General features: G+C 42.6%; 2 protein-coding genes across 3 annotated transcripts; one reads left to right on the forward strand and one right to left on the reverse strand.

The window, feature by feature from the left end:
• The first annotated feature begins 364 nt into the window (after positions 1–364).
• pdcb (phosducin b) lies at positions 365–9,914 on the forward strand. Of its 2 annotated transcripts, none has more exons than XM_024422350.2 (4): positions 365–469; positions 7,294–7,355; positions 8,185–8,333; positions 8,688–9,914. In XM_024422350.2, exons 2-4 carry the CDS (start codon positions 7,310–7,312, stop codon positions 9,216–9,218), a joined length of 726 nt encoding a protein of 241 aa, XP_024278118.1. In that variant the 5' UTR covers positions 365–469; positions 7,294–7,309; the 3' UTR covers positions 9,219–9,914. The 2 variants fall into 2 exon arrangements, with proteins under 2 accessions (XP_024278118.1, XP_042178385.1); XM_042322451.1 differs by lacking the exon at positions 365–469 and adding an exon at positions 782–1,012.
• A 3,902-nt stretch (positions 9,915–13,816) lies between these two features.
• On the reverse strand, positions 13,817–19,910 carry LOC112251645 (protein odr-4 homolog). The gene is made up of 14 exons (XM_024422609.2): positions 19,299–19,910; positions 19,068–19,190; positions 18,856–18,960; positions 18,613–18,708; positions 18,369–18,475; positions 17,930–17,966; positions 17,436–17,573; positions 17,164–17,271; positions 17,030–17,080; positions 16,703–16,837; positions 16,516–16,597; positions 15,951–16,160; positions 14,780–14,851; positions 13,817–14,683 (listed from the first exon to the last, which is right to left on the reverse strand). The coding sequence occupies exons 2-14, from the start codon at positions 19,173–19,175 to the stop codon at positions 14,616–14,618; spliced, it is 1,317 nt and encodes a 438-aa protein (XP_024278377.1). The 5' UTR covers positions 19,176–19,190; positions 19,299–19,910; the 3' UTR covers positions 13,817–14,615.
• Between the last annotated feature and the right edge of the window lie 1,828 nt (positions 19,911–21,738).

Below are 21,738 nucleotides of genomic sequence, written 5' to 3' on the forward strand. Positions count from 1 at the left end.
ATCATTTATCTTCATCCATATCATCTCTCTTCATCTGTCTCTTCACTCTTTCTTTCTTTCTCTCTATCTCAAACTCTCTCTATATACATACTGTATATATTTTCTCCATCACTCTCTTTCTCTCCTTTTATCTGGTTAGTTAGATCTCACTCGGTACAGGTCTCTAATTCCTGTAGATCCTCTTATCCTCAGAACCTCAGATCCCCGGAGCTATTTCTGTTTGGTCCCATCGTAATGCCCAGAGCACCTTCTCTCAAATCTCCCTCAGGCCTAATGATTGGCTGACACACACACACACACACACACACACACACACACACACACACACACACACACACACACACACACAGCGTCGGACCCCACTCTATTCACAGCATTAGACATCCCGGTTGTGTGACTGACCACAGTCCAGTGTGAAGGAAGCTGACGACAACAGAGGAAGTGCTTCATTGTGACCGTAGGCTCACAGGTAAGGACAGAGCCGTAGATAAATACCTGATTCCAGGGACTTATGAGGCCAGTCTTTGACTCTGCAGCTTGGTATAGATAGATGGATGGACTAACGTGTTGTTGATGTTGGACTAACTTCATTCTACTGATTTATTTTCTGGGTAAAGAGACCCTGGTGAGATAGTAATCAATTGATTGATTGATTGAATTGATTAAATATAAAATGTAGCAGGCTGCTCCAGCTGGACACAACATTACATATAGTTAGCTGGTAGAGTAAAACAGAGAAAAACACTATATTATTTGGAGTGTTGGATCCCATATAAAGGGAACTCATTTTTATGTGGTTGGTAATTAGATTATTTTTACTTTCTACTATTTTGTATTGTGTTGGAGTTTTTTCCCTCGGGAGATGAGGTGGAGGAAAACAGACAGACAGTGTTGGAGCTCAAATGAAGGAAACTCATGTGCTTATATATGATTTTTATTTGGGCGGCACTTGGATTTTTTGAGTTTGTTTTTATTTTGTATATTTTGGGGGGGTTTCGACCCAGGAGATGAGGTGAGTTAAAGAACGGCATGTATGGTTTAATAATTAAGACAATTATTTATATTTTCGTGGCCAATATTCACAAAGAGCCCGATTCAGACGTCTGTCCTATGCAAGCCTTTCCTACGCACCTCTCAGTAGTTGTTATTCAAACCTACCTTATGCAGGTGTGGTTCCCTTGCACACTGAATAAATGTCATTTAACTGCTAGAAATCCTCCCATTTGCGTTTTCATTCCATATGGTTTTTAGTTTGTTGATTTTTAATCCATCCCTTTAAATTTGGTGCACCTTTAATTAGAATTTTCTCGACAGACTCACTAGAAAATATGGAGAGAACAGATTCAGAATATTAGCGTGAAAGAAAGCCATCTAAATATATGCATATTCGTCTCCTTTTCAGCACCAATTGGAAGATATAAAAATGATCTGACCTTGTATATTATTTAGGGTTAGGATACTGTTTATGAATAATAACTCAAATAACTCGTTCGGAGAGCCTTTGTGCACAAATATATTGGTGAATCAAAAATACAGTGGTTTGATTCATTCTGACAATTACCATATTCAATTGTTCAATCCATTTAAATATTGTAAGTTTAGAAAAGTGTACAATAGGGCTCGAACAGTATTCTTATAAATCTACCCTAATAATCCTCACTAATCATGGAAGTGTGATGACAACTGTCCAGTAGTTGTGAACCGTGTACCAGGCTCCAGGTTTAAACTGATACATATGGCCTGCTTCCATAATGATTCAAATAGGCTACATGTCCCAAATTATTACTTGAAATACGTTAGCCTGATATGATCCACTACTGCTATTGATCCACAGGAACAACCACATGAACGTGACAGAGGAAAGAAAGGTAAGCTAACGATGGAATGGAATGATGCAAAATGTAAGGAAACTAACACTAAAGTGACAGTTATAAATGTAAGGAAACTAACACTAAAGTGACAGTTATAAATGTAAGGAAACTAACAGTAAAGTGACAGTTATAAATGTAAGGAAACTAACACTAAAGTGACAGTTATAAATGTAAGGAAACTAACAGTAAAGTGACAGTTATAAATGTAAGGAAACTAACACTAAAGTGACAGTTATAAATGTAAGGAAACTAACAGTAAAGTGACAGTTATAAATGTAAGGAAACTAACACTAAACTGACAGTTATAAATGTAAGGAAACCAACACTAAAGTGACAGTTATAAATGTATGTAGGTATAAATGACTGTGACTACTGATAGTTGCTAATATCTAACAAGATACAAATTGTAAAAAAAAAAAAAGTAAAAAGTCTGGGCATTTAATCAAAACATTGTAGAAATCATAAATCAAATCGGTAAGTTTGGAGCTATACTGTCATTGGTGCATGGCTACAGAAGCATATAGCTTGGGTCTCCACATTTCATCCCAAGTTACAAGGCCAGCATTTCATAAACTTACTGTGGAAAAGGTGCTATGTGTATATGCTTCAGTTCCTTGCCATATGACTGGTTTCACATTTGTCTCCAGCAATTATAAGGTAAACCAGATCTAAATCAATTGTAATAATATATATTTATAATCCCCTTATCCAAATGGATTACTCATTTACACAGGGCTCCCTAGTGGTCTAAGGCACTGCATCTCAGTGTAAGAGGCGTCACTATAGTACCTGGTTCAAATCCAGGCTGCATCACATCCAGCCGTGATTGGGAGTCCCATAGGGTGTCCGGATTTTGCTGCAGTAGGCTGTCATTGTAAATAAGAATTTATTCTTAACTGTCTTGCCTAGTTAAATTAAGGTAAAATTAAACAACTTAACAACTTGTAATTTACAAATTACAGTGCATGTAAAATGGTGTTATTTCAATCAACAGGTTGCCTGACCATATTCATCGTTTCATAGTGTGTAAAGATGGTAGAATTATGTCGAGGTTAGAATACGGCATACCTGTAGACACATCTCCGACCACACCTTCCTTCCTTTGATCTCCAACCCCAAATGAATAGAGGGTGAAAAGCATGCTAACCTCACGCTTCAGTTCAAGGTCAGAATATACATAGAGAAAAGTGCATCAAAAGGTAGTTCCATTTATGTGAGCTTAACTCGGGTCGGATTTCCACCAAGAGTCAGATTTGCCGTTTAGATAATAATGGAAACGATTAGATGGACGGGGGGGTATCTGATCCTAGATCAGCACTCGTCCTCTGAGACACTGTTTAAATACGGGCCCAGATCTGATATTTTGCTGTTTGTAATAAAGGACGGTATGTGTTTGTGGTGCTGAACATCTATGGTTTAATAAACTGTTTATCGGTGTACAGTAACCTATTGGTATAGGTACCATTACATGAACATTTTAGTCATTTGGCAGACGCTCTTATCCAATCTACCATAAATGCATTGGTACACGCACAGACGTTTTCTTTTCAGCTTTAGCAGATTGATAAAAAACACAATCTATATAATTGTCTGCATCATTTCCAATCCTCCATATATTTTTTTCTGTAAATATACCGTATCTATAATTTTAGATATATACAGTATATTTGTTTTATATAAACTCAGCAAAAAAAAAAAACATCCCTTTATCAGGATCCTGTCTTTTCAAAGATCATTTGTAAAAATCGAAATAACTTCATAGATCTTCATTGCAAAGGGTTTAAACACTGTTTCCCATACTTGTTAAATGAACCAGGTAGCCTAGTGGTTAGAGTGTTGGATTAGTAACCACAAGGTTGCAAGATCGAATCTCAGAGTTGTCAAGGTAAAAATCTGTCTTTCTGAATAAGGCAGTTTACCCACTGTTCCTAGGCCGTTATTGAAAATAAGAATGAGTTCTTAACTGACTTGCCTAGTTAAATAAAGGTAACAAAACAAACAATTCATGAATGTGCACCTATGCACCTTGTTTAAGACTCTTACAGACGGTAGGCAATTAAGGTCACAGTTATGATAACTTAGGACACTAAAGTGGCCTTTCTACTGACTCTGAAAAACACCAAAAGTACCTGCTCAACTATGTGAATGTGCCCTAGGCATGCTGCAAGGAGGCATGAGGACTGCAAATGTGGCCAGGGCAATAAATTGCAATGTCTGTACTGTGAGACACCTAAGACACCTAAGACAGTGAGACAGGATGAACAGCTGATTGTCCTTGCAGTGGCAGACCACGTGTAACAACACCTGCACAGGATTGGTACATCCGAACATCACAACGGCGGGACAACTGCCCGAGTTACACAAGGAATGCACAATCCCTCCATCAGTGCTCAGACTGTCTGCAATAGGCTGAGCGAGGTTGGACTGAGGGCTTGGAGACCTGTTGTAAGGCAGGTCCTCACCAAACATTACTGGCAACAATGTTGCCTATGGGCACAAACCCACCGTTGCTGGACCAGACAGGACTGGCAAAAAGTGCTCTTCAATGACAAGTCATGGTTTTGTCTCACCAGGGGTGACGGTCGGATTCGCGTTTAGCGTTGAAGGAATGACTGAGGCCTGTACTCTGGAGCGGGATCGAGTTGGAAGTGGAGGGTCCGTCATGGTCTGGGGCGGTGTGTCACAGCATCATCGGACTGAGCTTGTTGTCATTACAGGGAATCTCAATCTCAGCCCGGAGCTCAATCCCATTGAACACGTCTGGGACCTGTTGGGTCGGATGGTGATGGCTAGGGCCATTCCCCCCCAGAAATGTCCGGGAACTTGCAGGTGCCTTGGGGGAAGAGTGGCATAACATCTCACAGCAACAACTGGCAAATCTGGTGGAGTCCATGAGGAGGAGATGCACTGCAGTACTTAATGCAGCTGGTGGCCACAACAGATACTGACTGTTACTTTTGATTTTGACCCCACTTTGTTCAGGGACACATTATTCCATTTCTGTTTGTCACATGTCTGTGGAACTTGTTCAGTTTATGTCTCAGTTGTTGAACCTTATTATATTCATACAAATATTTACACATGTTAAGTTTGCTGAAAATAAACACAGTTGACAGTGAGAGGACGTTTCTATTTTTGCTGAGTTTATTTTCCTTCTTTATTGTTTTCCCCTAACCCTACCACCCCTCCCCTAATTGGAGTAAACTAATGGACAACAATAGGCTTCCACTTCCAGCTTATACATACTACATACATTTCACGGTCAAGTCCCAGCCTTTAGCTCCCCTCAACCACTCCTATCTATCTCTGAATAACATCCGTTTTTTATGTCTATTTGCCATATATGTTTTAAATGTGCTGTGGTGTTTCACTAAAGTTCTGAACATTTCTGTTTTCAAAGTTTCTACAGATTTTAAATTAAAGATGAACACCTTTGCTAAGAGTACAATTATATTATTGATCGATTGATTGTGACTTATCAAATCCCCCAGCAGTGCTATTTGCAGAGTTAGCGCCAAGTAAATGTTGCATCTTTTCAGCCATTCCTGAACCTGCGATCAAAAACTAGCTACATTTCGGCATTACCAAAATAAGTGATCTGTCTCTTCGCAGCAAAACCTGCAGAGCTGGAATGGTTGCAAGAATTTTGTATAGTCATTTATATTGAAAAACTCTACGTTTTGAATCCGGCGTCGTTTTATGTATCAGTTCATAAACCATGTACCATGGAATCGGTACATCAATAATCTCCTCCCAAATATTTTGCAACTTGTATGGTGCAGCTGCCAATTTTTTGGTCCTTAACTTAAACTGGTATACTTTTTTATTTATCAGATTTGGTCCTTAATGTAGGGCAGACAGACAAGTTCCTTACCACCTCCCATTTCCACTTGCCTCCTCCATTTCTGCGGTAATGCTGCAATCATTTGGTTCTTTACAGATGTTCTTTATAAATGGCTCATCATGCTACATGGGGCTGTGGACTCACTAAAGTTCCAAGGACTTCACTACTCCAATCAGGGAGATGAATCATTAAAGAGGAGTGCATCAGGGCTAATACCTGCATAACCTGGACCTGGACCCTTAGAGCTGGGGGTTGGGGGGGTTGCCATGGAGACATCCGTCCTTGTGGTAGGCTGTTGGACAGGCCTACAGGAAGGAGGGATATTGTGTGTGGTGTGCTAAGATCAAAACACTGGAGTCAGTTTAATCCATTGACGTATTGGTTTAGTGTAAGCAACACTGTACGAGCCCAACCGCAAGCTTTACCTCAGTGTCCTCGCACACAAGGGAAGAAGGTGTCGGAATGCCTTGGAAAGGCAGTGTAACTCTTGGGTGGGTGATCTGTCAGTTGGAAAATCAGTGTAACTCTTGGGTGGGTGATCTGTCAGTTGGAAAATCAGTGTAACTCTGGGGTGGGTGATCTGTCAGTTGGAAAATCAGTGTAACTCTGGGGTGGGTGATCTGTCAGTTGGAAAATCAGTGTAACTCTGGGGTGGGTGATCTGTCAGTTGGAAAATCAGTGTAACTCTGGGGTGGGTGATCTGTCAGTTGGAAAATCAGTGTAACTCTTGGGTGGGTGATCTGTCAGTTGGAAAATCAGTGTAACTCTGGGGTGGGTGATCAGTCCGTTGGAAAGTCAGTGTAACTCTGTCAGTCACAGGTTAGACTATATGGTGTCCTGGTTAACATCTGGTTAACATCTCTATAGAGAGGTTTATAGGAGAGAGAGAGACAAAAGAGAAAAACATATTTAAAACGTGATGATTTGGTTAAAGCACTCAGATGGATACATTTAAGTCTAAAAATCTGTCTTGTGGCTGTTGGTTTTCCAGTATTTTTCCAGGAATGGCACCTTAGACCCTTCCTCCTTTCCATTAGCCCCTCCTCCTTTCCATTAGCCCCTCCTCCTTTCCATGACTAACAATCCAGAGAGAATCTAACCCTCACGTGCCAACCACTAACAAGAGGGATCGGATACCAGAGTAATCCACTCAAACCACATTAACTTGATTAGCCTTTCCAGGAAAGCTCTATGGGCATACAGGTCCAGAACCTTTTCAAACACGCTTCATTACATAATGTTATTGGGGGACTCTCTTGACAGACTGAGATTTGGTTTTGGGAGCTAAGATTATTTGGGGATCACAGAATTGAAATAGGTAGAGCAGTCATACTGTCTGATACCAATGGCCCTCAGTCCCAAAACGGATTATATGGTGTCAACATGTACTAGCTCAGCTGTCACTTTTGGCCACGAGCACACTAAACACCCCTCCAAATGGCCGAACTGCAAAATATGATAATCCTGAATGATCTTGAGCTTTATTGTCACAATGTTCCTTTTGTTCAACAAATGATGGTTTAGGTTCTGAGAGAGTTTTAAAACATCCCCTCCCCTCCTGTGTTCTGTTCCCAACAGCTAACTCTCAAACATAATGTCTGGAAACGTCGATGAAGAGGAGGCCAACGTCACCCACACAGGTGAGAATGAGGCTAATGTCTGTGTGTGTGTGAGTGTGTGAGTGATTAAATTGTGGAGGTGGTGTCTTGTACAGTTACAGTTCATCCTTAGAACATTTAGGTCTATCTGAGATCAGACCAATATAAGACAGCGGCAACAGTCTGTCTGCCTTTCCACAGCAAGCCTGATAGGATATATAGCATTATTCCTTTAAATAGGGGCCAGGTCAAATACAGCATACAGCCGAGGAGCGGCCACCCAAACTAGAAAGGGATAAGCAATGTTAGTAGCAGGTTGAAGAGAAACACAGAGCTCTGTGGTGTTCTGGCACTTTGACACACGCTCTAAGCTACTTTCCTACCTGCTCCTACGCAACCAAGGTGCAATTAGAAGACAGCCTTAAGCGTCTAGTTTAGGCCATAATCCATCAGAGGGCGGGCCAACCCATCCAGCACTGCACATTGTACATCTGTCAATCACGCACGCACGCACGCACGCACTCACACACACACACACACACACACACACACACACACACACACACACACACACACACACACACACACACACACACACACACACACACACACACACAGTCTGCTGTGTTCATCTGCGTCACAGCCCCAAACAAAAATGGCTGACGCCATGTATAAATCCTATTTTGGTGGTCATGGCACATGACATCAAGAATATACTGTCCTGAAATTCTGTGTCAATTCGGCACACCATGTCAAGGCAGTAGGACTACAAACATTACAAACCATTGAGGATGACAAGACAGGAGTCTGGAGCTTACAATAGTTCCATATGACCACAAATGAATGACCATTGTCCTGTTTTTTTTTTCAGGCCCAAAGGGAGTGATCAATGACTGGAGGAGGTTTAAGCTTGAGAGCATGGACCAGGAGTCCCTGCCCCCCCAGAAGAGAGAGCTGCTCAGGCAGATGTCCTCCCCACACAGGCCCAAAGACGACGGCAGGGGAAGCCTGAACCGCAAGGTGGGATTAGATTAGGTTACAGCACAGTTTAATGTGTATTTCTATGGTCCAAACGCAGAAACAGAACCACACATGCTGACAAAATTACTCCTTAAATGAGTTCACTTAAGTGTCCCTTTCCAGTATCTTGGACCGGTCAATTGAACACCCAGGCTAGGTCTCTCTATACAGATGGCTAAGATACTCTAAACAGGTGTGAGTCTAAACAGGTGTGCTGTGTAAACTAACTGACTTCACTGAGCTAAAAACAGGACAAGACATTACTGTCTTTGTAATGTTATTGTACACAGCAAACAAAACAGTGTGACGATCAATAAACTGTAAATCATTCTTTGTTTGTTGTCATGGTTTCAGATGAGTGTACAGGAGTATGAGCTGATTAAGGAGGATGACGAGAAGTGCATGAAGAAGTACCGCAAGCAGTGCATGCAGGAGATGCACGAGCGCCTCAGCTTCGGTCCCAAGTTCGAGGGCGTGTACGAGCTGGAAAGCGGCGAGGCATTTCTGGAGGTCATTGAGAAGGAGCACCGGCTCACCGTGGTGGTGGTGCACATCTACAAGGAGGGGATCAAAGGTTGCGATGCGCTCAACTCCTGCCTGGACTGCCTGGCCACTGAGTACACTAGCGTCAAGTTTTGCAGGATCGACGCCGGGGTGACTGGTGCGGGGGAGCGCTTCACTGATGACGTCCTGCCCACCATGCTGGTGTATAAGGCTGGCGAGCTGCTGGGGAACTTCCTGGCCACCAACCAGCACTTCAACGAGGAGTTCTTCGCCACCGACGTGGAGGCTTTCCTCAACGGCTACGGCCTGCTGCCGGAGAAAGATTTAGTCGTTGGGGGAGAGGAGGAGGAGGCAGCCGTGGATGTGGAGGCAGTGGAGTGAAGGGGTTGTGGAAGAGAGGTGTGTGGAGGAGGAGATGGAGGACAGGGGTTTATGGTGGGGTGGAGTGAAGGGGTTGTGGAAGAGAGGTGTGTGGAGGAGGAGATGGAGGACAGGGGTTTATGGTGGGGTGGAGTGATAAAGGGTTGGTGGGGTTGAAGGAGGGAAGTGTGTGGAGGAGGATATGGTTTTGTGATGGATTGATGCTTGTTTTGTGTAACAGAGTAGCAGACGCACACAGACTGGGTTGACTGCACTAGAGGGGCCTGAGCGTACTGTAGAAGGAGTCCATTCCCTAAATAAGGGATCATTTGAATGTTCATCCAGGGAAGAAACCTCAGCAGCCTGAGTACCTGATGTCGATTAGGGTTTGCATTCCTACTAGAAAAGGACCGTTCCAGTTAACTTATTGTTGGGAGCCAAAGTTGATCTATTATTAGGCTACATGTATGAAAGGGGGAAAACATGATATCACATATTGGGCCGATTCTGATTAGGATTACTCTGGGTCCAGGACACCAGCCTATGGTGTTTCTGGGTAATATTTAATATATTATATATATGTTATATTTTCAAGTCTTTAGAATGATCTTTTTTTCAAGGTTAAATTACATATTTATTTTAGGTATTTACAAACGCTGTAAGATTCTATAATATTTAATAAAACAAAACATGAATAACATGAAAAAACATAACAAACCAAACGTGTCATTCAATTGCTCATTAATGAATTTTGTAACATTGTTCGAACATTTTGAAAATTATCCATGTGTCAACTAAGACTCACTTGCCAACTGATTTTAGAAAATGCCAGTGCAGTAGTTCCACACACTTATCAGGAAAAGCCATTGACAAGCGGCCTGTTACATGAACCATTTAAACATCACCTCGGGATTCTGTTTCCTGTGTGTCCTTTTGAAGAAGTGACAGAAAGTCATCATGGAAACATCCCACTCAGTTGTCTAGGAAACATTGCTGTTTTTTGGGCGGTTGTTGTGGGATTTAGCTGATTCCACTGGCAACGTAGTGCTAGATATTGACACTTGTTTGCATTGAGAAAGACTGGGTAACTGTAATGTAAATTGTGTATTGAAAGGCATCTATATAAGCTGGTATAGAGAACATAAACGCTGGCTTGTCTTCAATAATGACTAAATAATAGTTCAAGCCATTGGGAGAGTTTTAAGTTGATTCTATGCCAGACATGCAGATTTTGCAGATCACAGCATAACATTTTATCAAGTAAGTTCTAATGTGATATAACTCCAGTACTCCAGGCTCTTAATTTAGAGAAGAAGAATAATGAACCCAGAGAATCAGACAGACAGACAGACAGACAGATGAGGAGGCCTCCTCCCTCTCGTTGAGTCTCTCTCTCGTCCTGGGTTTAGTTTGAGTGGCAGGCTCTCACACGTTGAACAACCTTGCCACATACATAACTACAGCATAGAAATGACTCTGCTGTGACCCGAGCACAGGTTGAAAAGTTCACTGCACAGAAATGACTCTGCTGTGACCCCAGCACAGGTTGAAAAGTTCACTGCACAGAAATGACTCTGCTCTGACCCCAGCACAGGTTGAAAAGTTCACTGCACAGAAATGACTCTGCTCTGACCCCAGCACAGGTTGAAAAGTTCACTGCACAGAAATGACTCTGCTGTGACCCGAGCACAGGTTGAAAAGTTCACTGCACAGAAATGACTCTGCTCTGACCCCAGCACAGGTTGAAAAGTTCACGCATAGAAATGAAAAAAAAAGAAAAACACAAAAGTTATTCAAGCACCGACGTTCATTATTTACCCACAATTTGATATGTCATAAATTCAATTACGGTGCTTCCTACTCAGTGGAAACTGACAGAAGCACATGCGTGCACATGGAACTGCTGGAAGCGTGCTTCTGTTTGAACTGTGGTCTGAACTGTGGCTGAACCCAGAATTATGGGAACAAAAGAGGGGTTTATTATGATGAAGATAGAAGGTACTGGATTCTGGTGTGCTGTGAGTGTAGAACAAGTTCATAACTAAGAAAAAAAACAAAAGCTCATTGGCCCTTTATTTGAGGTTGGCAGCAGTCTCCACATTCCAACCAGGGACCCAGATGTTCAACAGGTTTGCATGGTGCACCCTTTTCTGTTGAGGAGCCAAAACTGTAGCATTTATTCTTATTCATGTAGGCCTATCCTTAGTTTTAACAGTCTGACCCCACTGTATTAGGAAAACATATCCCAAGAATGCAGAAAATCTGTCACATCTGTCATGTAAAATCAACGATCAAAAACCTGACCTTGATCTTTTGATGTAACTCACACGAGGCTGCTGAGGGGAGGACGGCTCATAATAATGGTATCAAACACCTGGAAACCATGGAAACCATGTGTTTGATGTATTTGATACCATTCCACTGATACCGCTCAAGTCATTAGCACAAGCCTGTCCCCCCCAATTAAGGTGCCACCAGTCTCCTGTGTGTCACAGCATGGTGACGAAACATACAGTCAGAACAATGCCAGACATTCCACATTCCAGAATATAATCCACAATGTTATGTTATGATGAGAGGGTCCGTGTGATCACAGTGATCTCTTCTAGCTGATCAGGCGTTCTAATCGTCTTATAGGATGAAGTCACAAGCCTCTGTGGCTGTTTGGCCTGGCTTCTCCTCTCTCTCTCTCTGGGCGCTGCTGCTAAAGGTGAGCTACAGGTACTCGAGACACTGATGATTGGTTGCGTATAGCTAGCCTCCAATAAAAAAAATTACATTTAGAGAGACGGGTCCAAATCAAGAGTATTTCCTTACAAACATGAAATTGCAAATACAGCGAACACAAATATAAACACAACATGTAAAATGTTGGTCCCATGTTTCATGAGCTGAAATAGTAGATCCCGGAAATGTTCCATATGTAAAAAAAAGCTTATTTCTCTCATATTCTGTGAACAAATGTGTTTATATCCCTGTTAGTGAGCATTTGTCCTTTGCCAAGACAATCCATCAACCTGACAGGTGTGACATATCAAGAAGCTGATTAAATAGCATGATCATTACACAGGTGCACCTTGTGCTGGGAACAATAACTCTGAAACTCTGAAAATGGCACCGACAGAGATGGTCGCCTCGCTTCGCGTTCTTAGGAAACTATGCAGTATTTTGTTTTTTCATGTATTATTTCTTACATTGTTACCCCAGGAAATCTTTAGTCTTATTACATACATCCCAGGCACCGGCCAGTGAGTGAGTGTTCGTCAGACACCGGCCAGTGAGTGAGTGTTCGTCAGGCACTGGCGAGCGTGTGAGTGTTCGTCAGGCACCGGCCAGTGAGTGAGTGTTCGTCAGGCACCGGCCAGTGAGTGAGCGTTCATCAGGCACCGGCCAGCGAGTGAGTGTTCGTCAGGCCAACAGCAGAATACTGTGAACTGTGACACACTGTCATATTTCCTCTTAGGTTTAAAATACAAGTGATCCTGTTACAGACTACACATGGCCCAGGGTAACCAGGGTAACCTTTAAGGGAGACTGTCTTTCACGTCTCCACAACCAGTGGTGTGTCTAACCCCTATCACGCCTCACTGAAACCTCCCCCTGGAGCTTTCCTTTCATGCAACCTGGTGCTTCTCCTGCCCGTGGTTCCTTAAGCATGTAACAACACAGTCCCACCAGACTGACAACATCTTCTGCTCACTGCGGCGACCGTTGCATCGCATGGGTGGCGGCTGGGCCTAGTAGCAAAAATATCCTCTCTGTGTCTGTCTGGAGTCTGGACAGGCCTGTCACCACTTGCCCCATGCTCACAGTAACCACAGAGTTTCGGTATGTGATGTGGCCACAGACAGAATTTTACTGTAGCTGCAAGTCATATATACTGTATAATAGCCTACAGTAAGTGTTGTGTATCTGAGGTGGTTGTTGTTGATGTCAGGGTTCAGGAGTGCAGTGTAAGCCTGTGGCCTGTAGCAGTGTTGAGAGAAAACATCAAGTGCCTCATGGAAGGGCTAAGACAGATATTAGCCACAAACAAAATAAGATCTATAACGTCCATAAAGTCAACACAGTAGCGCTATACCAATTGCTACATTTTTGTTTAGACAGTGGGCAATGCATGAATTCCCATTATAGATCAAATCAAATGTATTGGTCACATACACATGGTTAGCAGATGTTATTGTGAGTATAATGAAATGCTTGTGCTTCTAGTTCTGACAGTGCAGCAATATCTAACAAGTAATATCTAACAATTCCACAGCATATACCTAATACACGCAAATCTAAGTAAATGAATGGAATAAGAATATATAAATATATGGATGAGTAACGTCAGAGCGCATAGGCTATACAGTATATACATAGGAGATGAGTAATGCAAGATATGTAAACATTATTAAAGTGACTAGTGTTCCATTTACGAAAGTGACCAATGATTTCAAGTCTGTATGTACTGTAGGCAGCAGCCTGTCTGTGATGGTGATGGCTGTTTAACAGTCTGATGGCCTTGAGATAGAAGCTGTTTTTCAGTCTCTCGGTCCCAGCTTTGACGTACCTGTACTGACCTCGCCTTCTGGATGATAGCGTGGTTGTTCTCCTTGATGATCTTTTTGGCCTTCCTGTGACATTGGGTGCTGTAGGTGTCCTGGAGGGCAGGTAGTTTGCCCCCGGTGATGCGTTGTGCAAACCGCACCACCCTCAGAAGAGCCCTGCGTTTGTGGGCGGTGCAATTGTCGTACCAGGCAGTGATATAGCCCAACAGGATGCTCTCAATTGTGCATCTGTAAAGGTTTGTGAGAGTTTTAGTTAACAAGCCAAATTTCTTCAGCCTCCTGAGTTTGAAGAGGCACTGTTGATTACCCGAGACTTCCGAGAATTAGATTAGTTAACACAAATATTTACCTACAGTAGTTATAATAAGCGCCCCCATCCCTCTCTCTCTGTTTATTGGGTAGGTTGTTTCTCAGTTGGCGCTGTGAGCTTTGATTCATGGCACCAGCTGCAACACTCTAGTTGACCCACACAAAACCCCACTAAGATGACGTCACATCATGAGGCATGACACAGGGCTGAGGACCCGGTCTGGGGCATGATGCTCCCGTTAGAGTGTAAAACTATAGCAGCTGGTGGCTCTGATCTCACGTGAAAATAAATTGCTCCTTCCACGTGACTTTGCTGTCTCACGCCGCAAATATGAATGGGCCCCTCTAACAATGGAAGTGTATACTTCCCAGGAAGTGTATTCCTAGACACACTGTCATCTGTTACTGGAATGTGTTAATAGAAATGGAAAAAACACATCTTAACTTCCATGTCATTGCACAGGCCCCTTTAATTTATGGGAATCCCAGGGATGTTCTGATGCCCTTTGCATGCCAGATCCTGGGATTGAACCGCTTGACTCCGTGGGACACATCGTCACTCTTCTAGGAAGAGACTATAGATGAGACAGGCCACCAGGGAGACTCCTGAAGCCACTGCCACACCTACAACACAGAGGAGAGGAGTACTGACTAATATGGAGGAGAGGGGAAAAGTAAACGGAAGGCGAGAGAGAGAGGGTATGCTGCATCACAACGTACCCATGGTGATTTTGCGCCTCTGCTGGATCTTGTACACCGGGACCCAGGTGCTGTCCATGCCTTCCTCTGAATCTCCAACCAGAATAAAAAGCCGTTAGACACTCAACCCACTCTGCTTCCTAACTTCTTCCTATCGGCTTCCTACCAGCTTCTTACTGGCTTCCTAACTGCTTCCTACCTGTGCCCTATCTGCAGCCTACCTGCTTCCTACCTGCTTCCTACCTGCAGCCTACCTGGTTCCTACCTGTGCCCTACATGCTTCCTAACTGCTTCCTAGCTGTGCCCTACCTGCTTCCTACCTGCTTCCTACCTGTGCCCTACCTGCTTCCTACCTGCTTCCTAACTGCTTCCTAGCTGTGCCCTAACTGCTTCCTACCTGCAGCCTACCTGCTTCCTACCTGCTTCCTACCTGCTTCCTAACTGCTTCCTAGCTGTGCCCTATCTGCAGCCTACCTGCTTCCTACCTGCTTCCTAAATATGTCCTAAACTACAGGCAGAAAGGCTGCGAGGAACCACCTTCTCTATTGTAACACATATCTGATGCCTGGGGGAGATCAATGACTTCAGCTATTTATTTTCTTCTTCTTGCCTTTTATAAATATATAAAAAGAAAGAAAATCCATACTGATGCTCAATCATCTGTAAACCACACAGATGAGACAGGTCACAACAAGATCTGAACACACACTGTAACCATGTCACAAAGGGCACAGCTATCTTATTGAGAAATATGCTATGGGTGGGACAGAAACTGAAACTCGGGAGGAACCTTATAACAGCAGGTAGACACAGGTAGTGGCAAAAGTAAAAAGAATAGAATAGAACAAGAATAGAACTATTATCTATGAATATGACGATTTGTTGAATGCCCTACGTGCATTTTAAAACATGACATCAAGAGGAATAAAGTCGATGACAGATCGACAGGCATGTACGAGGAGGTAACAACATTTACTGCTGTGACATTATCCGACCTGTCTGTAGGCCTACTTAGAATAGTGATCAAGTCACATTTGACACTCACTTTCCAAAATGCAGCCAAGTATATCTTATTGCCCTCAGGGAACATCAAGACATCTATCTGACCAGCAGATTATCTTTTGGCAACTTTATGAGAATTTGGGTTCTATTTCAGACAGCATAGACGGAGCTGAACCAGTACCTAGCCTACCTTGGTGCCACTCCAACCTGCCCTGTACCAGCTGCTGGGTGATATGGAGCTGCCCATCAGGGATGGTGAAGCCTGCCCACTCCCTTACCCTCTCCTGGACAGCTGCCTCTGTCTCAGAGGAGAGTATGTAGTCACACAGAGAGATGCCAGTGTCGGGAACCAGGAAGAACACCCGCTTAGCCAAGGGCTGGGAGACCATGAATGCCTTTGCTATAGAGACACACACACATAGACACATGCAAACACACACACACACACACACATGCAACCATGCAAACAGATACACACACAGAGACATATACATGGATATCTGCAGGGTCACACATGCACACAGATATATGCGTACCTGTTTTATATACGAAGGTCAAAGATCGTTTTTACATATTTTACAATTACTCAAGAGCCTCTGTCATATCGTCATGAATGATGCTGGTTGAGTGTACAGTACAAGAAAAACTACAGTGCCTAACCATCGCCATCTAGTGGCACAGCTGCGGACTAATTATTGAATTTCAAGGCCATTTAGGACCTACTGCACTGGTAACTAACTATTCATGTATCCTACCTGAGTTTTCATCATTTATCAGATGTTCAAAGAAGTTTTTGGCACTGTTGTAGACACTCCTGATGATGTCCCTCTTGATGTACTGTGAGTGACATGGACTCAAGGTCATCAAAAAGTCATCACAGAGATGCAGCTCAAGTGTTTGAAATACTGGTTGCCGGACTTATTGGTGCCCACAGTTGCCTACCATGGTGGTGGTCTTGGCAGTGGTCCTTGCAGGGTTCATGTACGCTCTGCACCCCAGACTCCCCTTCAGTCTCAGGATACAGCTGCATACCTGCACTGACGCAGTGGACGGCCTCTCCCCCAGCTTGCCCCCTGCCTACAAGATAACCCAGAGAGAGAGAGAGAGAGAGAGAGAGAGAGAGAGGAGATTGCAACGTGGGTTCACCTGAACCTCTATATGGAGCAGATTTGAGCCCGTTACACTGATCCATTACAATGTAAGAAAAGTACAACAATACGATTGTTGCAGTAATTTTCTTTTCTTCTCAATATTCATATTCCCACTTACCGTTGGGATGAAGATCTGACCTTGAATCTTTATCCTTTGTGAATTGTTCCTCTAAAGAACATACAGGACATAAACAGTTGTCATTCACAAGGATCGTCAGCAACGACATTGCAATATTCAGTTGCACACCACACCAAACTTGCCTTAGTTGGGGGGTTCAAATCTGTCTTAGCTGGTAGATGTTTGTTGTTGAGGAGACAAACACTGGCCTCAGTCTTCTTTGCCCACCTCATCATCCCATCCTAACACGGATAAGATGTATTGTCACTTTGTCAGTAGAAGTAGTGGTGGAAGACTGAATGTGTAATAAACATATAACAATAATAATGATTAAACTAGGCCTCTGTCCAAAATGGCACCACATTCCCTATATAGTGCACTACTTTTGACTGGGGCCCTAGGTTACCTTCATGGCCTGCATCAGACCGTGGCGGGTCTTGTCCTTGATAGGGAACATCAGGTCGATGTCCATGGGGCAGACTGCAACAGGCCAGAACGCTGTCATCCACTGCAGGTAACTCCATGTCGCAGATTTAGAAGATTTCTGGAAGACATCACGCAGTAAGTTAACATTTATCAACACTAACCAGGAACGAGAGTTCAGCCTTTTCTCTCCTTCTCTCCCGGTACTCCCCCCATATAGCCTCGTTATTGTTATGTCATTTTATTGTGATACTGTTTAATTTTATTTTTTACTTTAGTTAATTAAGTAAATATTTTCTTGAACTGCATTGTTGGTTAAGGGCTTGGAAGTGAGGATTTCCCTGTAATACCTGTTGTATTCGGCACATGTGACAAATACAATTTGATTTGATTTGCAGTGAATTGCGATGTTAGAAGATAATACACAGGCAAATTAATGAATGAGTAAAATGTTGAAAATATCAACTCTGTACTCACACTAGGTTCTTTAATGTTCATAATCCAGCAAGTCACTCTGTGATGAAATTGCTAAGAAAGAGTGTGTTCTCTTTAGTCTTTGTGTTATGTACATGTGTGTCAGTGTGTGTGTGTCTGCGTGTGTGTGTCTGCATATGTGGATGTGTGTGTGTGTCTGCGCGTGTCTGTCTGTGGATGTGTGTCTGCATGTGTGTCTGCGTGTGTGTGTCTGCGTGTGTGTCTGTGGATATGTGTGTGTGTCTCTGTGTGTGTCTGCGTGTGTGGATGTGTGTGTGTCTGCATGTGTGTGTGTGTGTGTGTGTGTGTGTGTGTGAATGTGTGTGTGTGTGTGTCTGCGTGTGTGTCTGTGTGTGTGGATGAGTGTGTGTGTCTGCGTGTGTGGATGAGTGTGTGGATGAGTGTGTGTGTCATCAGCAGTGGAGACTGAGTAAGAGGATACTTGTTGGTGTTGGAGCAGATATGAAGCATCACTCTGTCATTGGTGTCCTCCTCTGAGAAACCCCAAAGCCTGTCCTCGGATACACGACTCTCCACAGCAGCCATAGTCTAACAGAGAAAATGCAGACAGAATACAGACAAATGGATAAATCATCAGATAGACAATCAAACCAAAAACATCTAAAGAAAGAAAATTAAGAAAAACAAAAGCTTGAAATTTGACAAAGAAGAAATTCCTGCCTCACCCGCCTCATTTTCATATGGCTCTCTTTGGTCTGGTGGGACGGGGAGACCACAAACATGCCCATCACAGACAGTCCTCCAGGCACCATGCGGTTCAGCTTTAACAAAAGGAACAATGCAGGAGTCATTAACCAAACCATAGACACTTGAATATCATAACACTATAACACCACAGTACAACAGAAGATCGTTTCAGAAAAAACAATCCTCCATATTTCTCAGGCATGTTCTCCAATAAATCTCACATGTTCTGCGTGATCTAGGATGTAGTCTTTGTCATCCTCATTCATCAGGCCATCAGGATTGTCCTCCTTTAGTGGGGTCATCGCTGCATGCACCACAAACTCCCCCTGTAGCAAAACAAATGTTGATGAAATAAAATGATATTGCATTGGATAGCCTAACATTAGAAAGACGGACCACATCCCCTTACACACAGTAGGCCTAAATGTCTCACCTGTCCAACTAAAAGTCCAAGGATGTAAGATGTGCTTGCTTTCAGATCAGCAAAGTATTTCTCCACTGCAGCATCAGCAATGATGCCTTTTCCCATTCCTTTCCCCATTTACACCAAATGAATCTGCAATTACAAAATGAAGATCAATGAGAACTTTACAGTGTAGGACTATAAGGTAGACATTGTCAGTGTAATAGAAGAATGCAAGATTATATCATCAAAGAAACCTACGGGGATTTTGTTTCAATTTCAGACGTTTGGGATTCTGTTATCGTCCAGTAAACACCACTTGACGTCTCTTTTCACTTCGCTGAGTTTCCACCACCTCATCTCCTGAACGGGTGATTCGAGAACATGTATGACGTCATAATGCAGCAATGCATTGTGACAGAAGGAAGTTCAAGCATGTCCTTTTTTTTAGAACGTTATTCATCGTAATTTATCAAAGCACAGTAGTCTATGCAGTGCATTTATAAACGCCTATTTACCATGTTCAATCAGACAAAACATGACCTTCATACAAAAACAATCCCCACTTCGTCTGTTTCTCGTTGTATTTTTCTCGCTGACAGATTTAGGGGCGGAGTCATGCCTCTCGCTTTGTCTCTTCCTCGCTCAGGGCGCGGTTTCCCAAAAGCATTTTAGGCAAAATTCATCGTCGTTTAATTAAATCTCCGAGCTATTTCCCAAAACCATCGTTATTAACGTTGCATTTGAAAACGCTCGTAGTCTAATGCTTGCTTCAGACCACTCGTAGAATAAATAATTGCGTCGTTAAATGCTATTTTGACCATCCGCTTCACTTTATATACAGGTTTCAGCTAAACATAGAATCAAATTGTTTATCCGTCTCTCTTTGGCCGCCGATAATTTCAGAACAAAGTTGTCTCCAAGTAGCCTACAAAGTTGCCAATGTCTTTGCAGTTTATACAAACAAGTGATGTATAAAACTCTGCTTTAAATTAAAACCTAGATGACTGCATTAAAATATAAACAGTAGGCTATAGGCCTAATTCAATCATATTGAAATACATTTCATGTTAATCAATTGAGCTTTTTTTTGCAACTTGTAGGCTACTGTCTGTAATTTGTCTCAATATATTTCATGATTTGTAGACTAACATGTGCGCAATGATGTGCCAAATCGGTGATTTAGTGCATTTTGGGGGGTGGGGGTAAGCATTAGACTAAGATTGGTCAATATTTGCAGCCCTATGTGGTAATAGGAGTTGATAAATCGTCAGTAGGCAATTGTGAAATAATTCTAATGATTTTAATGGAGAAAGCTGATCCGAGAGCAGCACTCCCTTGCTTTCCAGCATATTAGTATCGACACATGCTCTGATGACCATTAATATCTGACTGGTGTTTTGGACACTGGAGAGTGGGGTAAGTTGAGCCAATTTTTATATTTTACATTCACTCCTTCAAGAGAAAAATAGCATTCTTCCTAACAAAGATATCTAGATATATTTCAGGATGATGTGTATCCCTGGAATTAATCCAAATTCATGTAAACACAACAGTTTTGAAAACATGTGTTCTCTTGAAAACAGGACAGGGTAGGTTGAGTTGCAGGACAGGGTAAGTTGAGTTGCAGGACAGGGTAAGTTGAGTCGCAGGACAGGGTAAGTTGAGTCGCAGGACAGGGTAAGTTGTGTCGCAGGACAGGGTAAGTTGTGTCGCAGGACATGGTAAGTTGAGCTAAATCAAATTTAATGGTCACATACACATGTTGAGTAGATGTTATTGAGGGTGTAGCTAAATGCATGTTTTTCTAGCTCCAACAGTGCAGAAATATCTAACAAGTAATATCTAAAAAAAGTTCACAACAATACACACAAATCCAAAGTAAAGGAATGGAATTAGGAATATTTACACTACCGTTCAAAATTTTGGGGTCACTTAGAAATACAGTGGAGACATTGTTAATGTTGTAAATGACTATTGTAGCTGGAAACAGCTGTTTTTTTAATGGAATATCTACATAGGCGTACAGAGGCCCATTATCAGTAACCATCACTCCCGTGTTAGAATGGCACGTTGTGTTAGCTAATCCAAGTTTATCATTTTAAAAGGCTAAATGATCATTAGAAAACCCTTTTGCAATTATGTTAGCACAGCTGAATCCAAGTTTATCATTTTAAAAGGCTAAATGATCATTAGAAAACCCTTTTGCAATTATGTTAGCACAGCTGAAAACTGTGGTGCTGATTAAAGAAGCAATAAAACTGGCCTTTTTAGACTAGTTGAGTACCTGGACTATCAGCATTTGTGGGTTTGATTACAGGCTCATAATGGCCAGAAACAACACTGTGTACTACTCCCTTCACAGAACAGCGCAAATTGGCTCTAACCAGAATAGAAAGAGGAGTGGGAGGCTCCGGTGCGCAACTGAGCAAGAGGACAAGTACATTAGTGTGTCTAGTTTGAGAAACAGACGCCTCACATGTCTTCAACTGGCAGCTTCATTAGATAGTACCCACAAAACACCAGTCTCAACGTCAACAGTCAAGAGGCGACTTCAGGATGCTGCCCTTCTAGGCAGAGTTGCAAAGAAAAAGCCATATCCCAGACTGGCCAATAAAAATAAAAGATTAAGATTGGCAAAAGAACACAGACACTGGACAGAGGAACTCTGCCTAGAAGGCCAGCACCCCGGAGTCGCCTC

Source organism: Oncorhynchus tshawytscha, linkage group LG05 (assembly GCF_018296145.1).
Source record: "Oncorhynchus tshawytscha isolate Ot180627B linkage group LG05, Otsh_v2.0, whole genome shotgun sequence".
NCBI lineage: Eukaryota > Metazoa > Chordata > Actinopteri > Salmoniformes > Salmonidae > Oncorhynchus > Oncorhynchus tshawytscha.